The sequence below is a fragment of the Otolemur garnettii genome, unplaced genomic scaffold (assembly GCF_000181295.1).
Source record: "Otolemur garnettii isolate 467f Iridium unplaced genomic scaffold, OtoGar3 scaffold00054, whole genome shotgun sequence".
Taxonomy (NCBI): Eukaryota; Metazoa; Chordata; class Mammalia; order Primates; family Galagidae; genus Otolemur; species Otolemur garnettii.
Window position 1 is genome coordinate 2,408,370 of NW_003852449.1, and position 3,168 is coordinate 2,411,537.

At 42.7% G+C, this 3,168-nt stretch overlaps 1 protein-coding gene across 2 annotated transcripts in view; it reads left to right on the forward strand.

The window, feature by feature from the left end:
* Positions 1 to 3,168, forward strand: part of DDHD1 (DDHD domain containing 1) — a 71,421-nt gene that overhangs the window by 41,766 nt on the left and 26,487 nt on the right. For both annotated transcript variants that reach the window (XM_023514521.1, XM_003792132.2), the window contains one exon: positions 3,049 to 3,155. In XM_023514521.1, the coding sequence (XP_023370289.1) occupies positions 3,049 to 3,155 (107 nt within the window). The remainder of the gene's footprint in view (positions 1 to 3,048; positions 3,156 to 3,168) is intronic.

Consider the following 3,168-nt stretch of genomic DNA (forward strand, 5'->3'; position numbering starts at 1 on the left):
CCTCCCCAAGTGCGGCTCAGCACTGGCGGCCAGTGCAAAGAAGCCTGAGCAGTCACAGGTTTGTGATGGGGACAGTCAGGTGCTGCTGTTTTATTTTTTATCTTGACATCTCTTAATGCCAGCTGATGGAGTAAAGTAAAAGTACAATTCAGCCTAAAACTAAACACCTGATCAGACAGTCCCGAGCCGCCCTCGCCCTTGCTGGTCCCCACGGTGTGTGTCACAGGAGCCCCTTTCCTCCGATCCTGCCCTATTTTCTGACGCGTTGCCTGCTCCTTCCCCTGACGTTCACCTTCTTACGTCACTAGGTTCACATTCTGCTGGGAGATCCAGAACCTCAGAACTAGGTTTGCTGGCATATCCTCTCTGGAGCTGATGATAAGTGAGCTTATCACTTTGATTTCTTTGGGGGCAAGTGAGAGAAATTCTAACCCAAAAAGGCTTACACCGAAAGGAGAATTTAGTAACTCACAAAACCAAGGTGTCTAGGAGCAACACGTGTGTTGCCAACCAAGTCATCAAGATCCAGTTTCTGTCGTTTCTACCTTCATTTTGGAGCTATTCTCGGACCTACTCTGTGTTCAAATTCAAGAAAAAAGAACCAAACCTGAGCAACATAGTAAGGTCTTGTCTCTCTACAAAGCATAGAAAAAATTAGCCAGGCATCGTGGCTGGGGCCGTAGTCCCAGCTACTTGAGATTTTAAGGTAGGAGGATCACTTGAGCTCAGGAATTAGAGGTTGCTGTGAGCTGTGATGACACCACTGCACTCTAGCCTGGGCAACAGAATCATACCCTTCCTCAAAAAAAGAAGAAAAAGAATAAGTCTTTCTTTCCAGGAACCCCAGCTACTGTATGCATTTCAGTAACTAAGGGTGTTGTATCTAACTTCCCATATCCATACCTGTGACCATGCTGGGTCTGACTGTCCAAGCTGGTCACATTCCACGCTGGACTCAGGGAAGTTGACTGCATCGTAACTGTAGGGAGAAGTAGAGCCACAGGTGGAAACTGGGAGGTCCTATTGGAAGTAAAGTGAACACATCGAGTCCGCTATGGTAAAGTCCCTTCAGAGACAGGGTAATCTAGTGGAAACGTCTCCATGGAACTCAGTAATTGATGGAAAGTATTCATACAAAAAAAATTCTGCTTAGTATAGTTGGGAAAATCCAGAGGATTTCTTACCCTTTCCCTGCTTTCCACCATTCCTAAATTAGTTATTCAGGCCTATAAAGAAAGTAAAATTAACTTTATCCTGACCTTCTGAAGCTGGTTTGTACTTAGAAAACGCTTTGTGAGACTGTCATTGAATGAACAAGGTATACCAGGAGTTAGACCATATTCTGCTCCTTTTCTTCTCCAAGGATCTAATGAAATCAGGTCTCAGATGCCTGAAAATAAAGGTTTTTTTCCTCTTACCTTATTTTAATGAATTTGCTAATGAATCTTTTGTTCAGTGAAATATGTTTATTATTTACAGAGATTGAGAAGAAAGTTTATAAACAACAGCTGGGAGTGTTAGAATTGGTTACTAAATACAACTGGATTTACTTTTTGTGAAGTTTTATTACAAGGGAGATCTTTATTGAAGTTACGAATCTAAGGCCTAAATTAGCAATTTCAAAGCTGTAATTTTTTAGAAAAATAAAAAGGTCTTTATATTAAACACAGTAGGTTGAACACATAGGCTTATTTTGTTCCATCCTGAAGCCTCACTAAAAATGAGGCTTTAACAAGAAAAAATGGCATAAATGCAGAAAAAAATAGGGGAGGAAACAATAGCAGGCAAGAATGTCACCAGAGCTTATGTCACAAATCAGAACAGTGAAGTGTAGGATCCACAGGCTGGCTCTGGGCTAGTCCCACCATCCAGCGTTGTCTGTGTCCTGCGTCTCATCGTGTATGTTCCAGTTCCTTTAGGCACAGGCCACGCTCTTCACACACAGGGTGCCGTGCTGCACACACTTCCCAGCCTTGCTTTTTTATTTAAAAAATGTATCTTGGATCACTTGAACCCAAAATTCAGAGCTATAAAGAGCTGTGATCGCACCCGTGACAAGCCACTCTTTCTGAAAGGGTAAGGATAAGAAAATCCCAGGGCAGTATCGAGTCACCCCCACCCAGCCCCCTAAATGGAGAGGGAACTGGGAGACCAAGGACTCAAGCAAGACCAGCTGGGCGAGTTGGATGGTTTACTGGAGGTTGCTTACCAGGGCTCTGGCTCCTGGGCATGCAAGAGCACCTCCCACGGAAACAATCGGCATTGCCTCAAATCTCTTACCAGTGAGTGGCGTGCCTTTTTTTTTAATTATTTTTTTTATTTATTTATTTTGTTTGTTTGGTTGGTTGGTTTTTTGGGGGGCGGGGGGCCAGGTTTGAACCCGCCACTTCCAGTATATGGGACCGGCGCCCTACCCCTTAAGCCACAGGCGCCACCCGTGGTGTGCCGTTTTGACATTTTATCTGTGCTTGTTGATACTGAAGCTTATCACACAGACAGGTGCAGTCCCCTCAAACTTCCTTTCACAAAAGACTTCTCGGTAGCATGTGATGCTTTCAAACATGGGGGAGAAGTGTACACGTTGAGGGGATGGCACGAGACGTTTCCCAGGACGGTTTGCTCTGTATCGTGATGGTGTGATGCTAAACCACAGATCTGTCTGTGCCTGTCAGGTCACGTAACTGACAACAAAGGAAAGCAGAAGTCAATTTTGTTAGGTCTCAATTTTAGAAATTCCTGTTTTGGGTAGAGTGGAAGGACAGATGAAATAAACAAAGATAGGCCATGACTTACTCATGTTTGGAGCTGGCTAAGGGCACAAGAATATTCATTATACTATTCTGTTTACTGAAATCATAGGATGATTACTTAGAATATTTAACCTTGAAATGAAGGTTTGCTAGTGTTGCAAACTTGCTTAATGTGATAATCATTGGAATATAATTGGAGCTACAAGCAAATGGAAGTATCACGATTAAAGATATTTTCTATAATGCATATGTGAACTTACTCTCAATTTGCATTTCTTTTGTTGTTTTTTGTTTTTAGGATGAGGGATGCTGCAAGAAAGATAGAAGAACGGCATTTTTCTAACCATGCAACACATGTTGAATTTCTCCCAGTTGAGTGGCGGTCAAAACTAACTCTTGATGGAGGTATTTTTTTTTT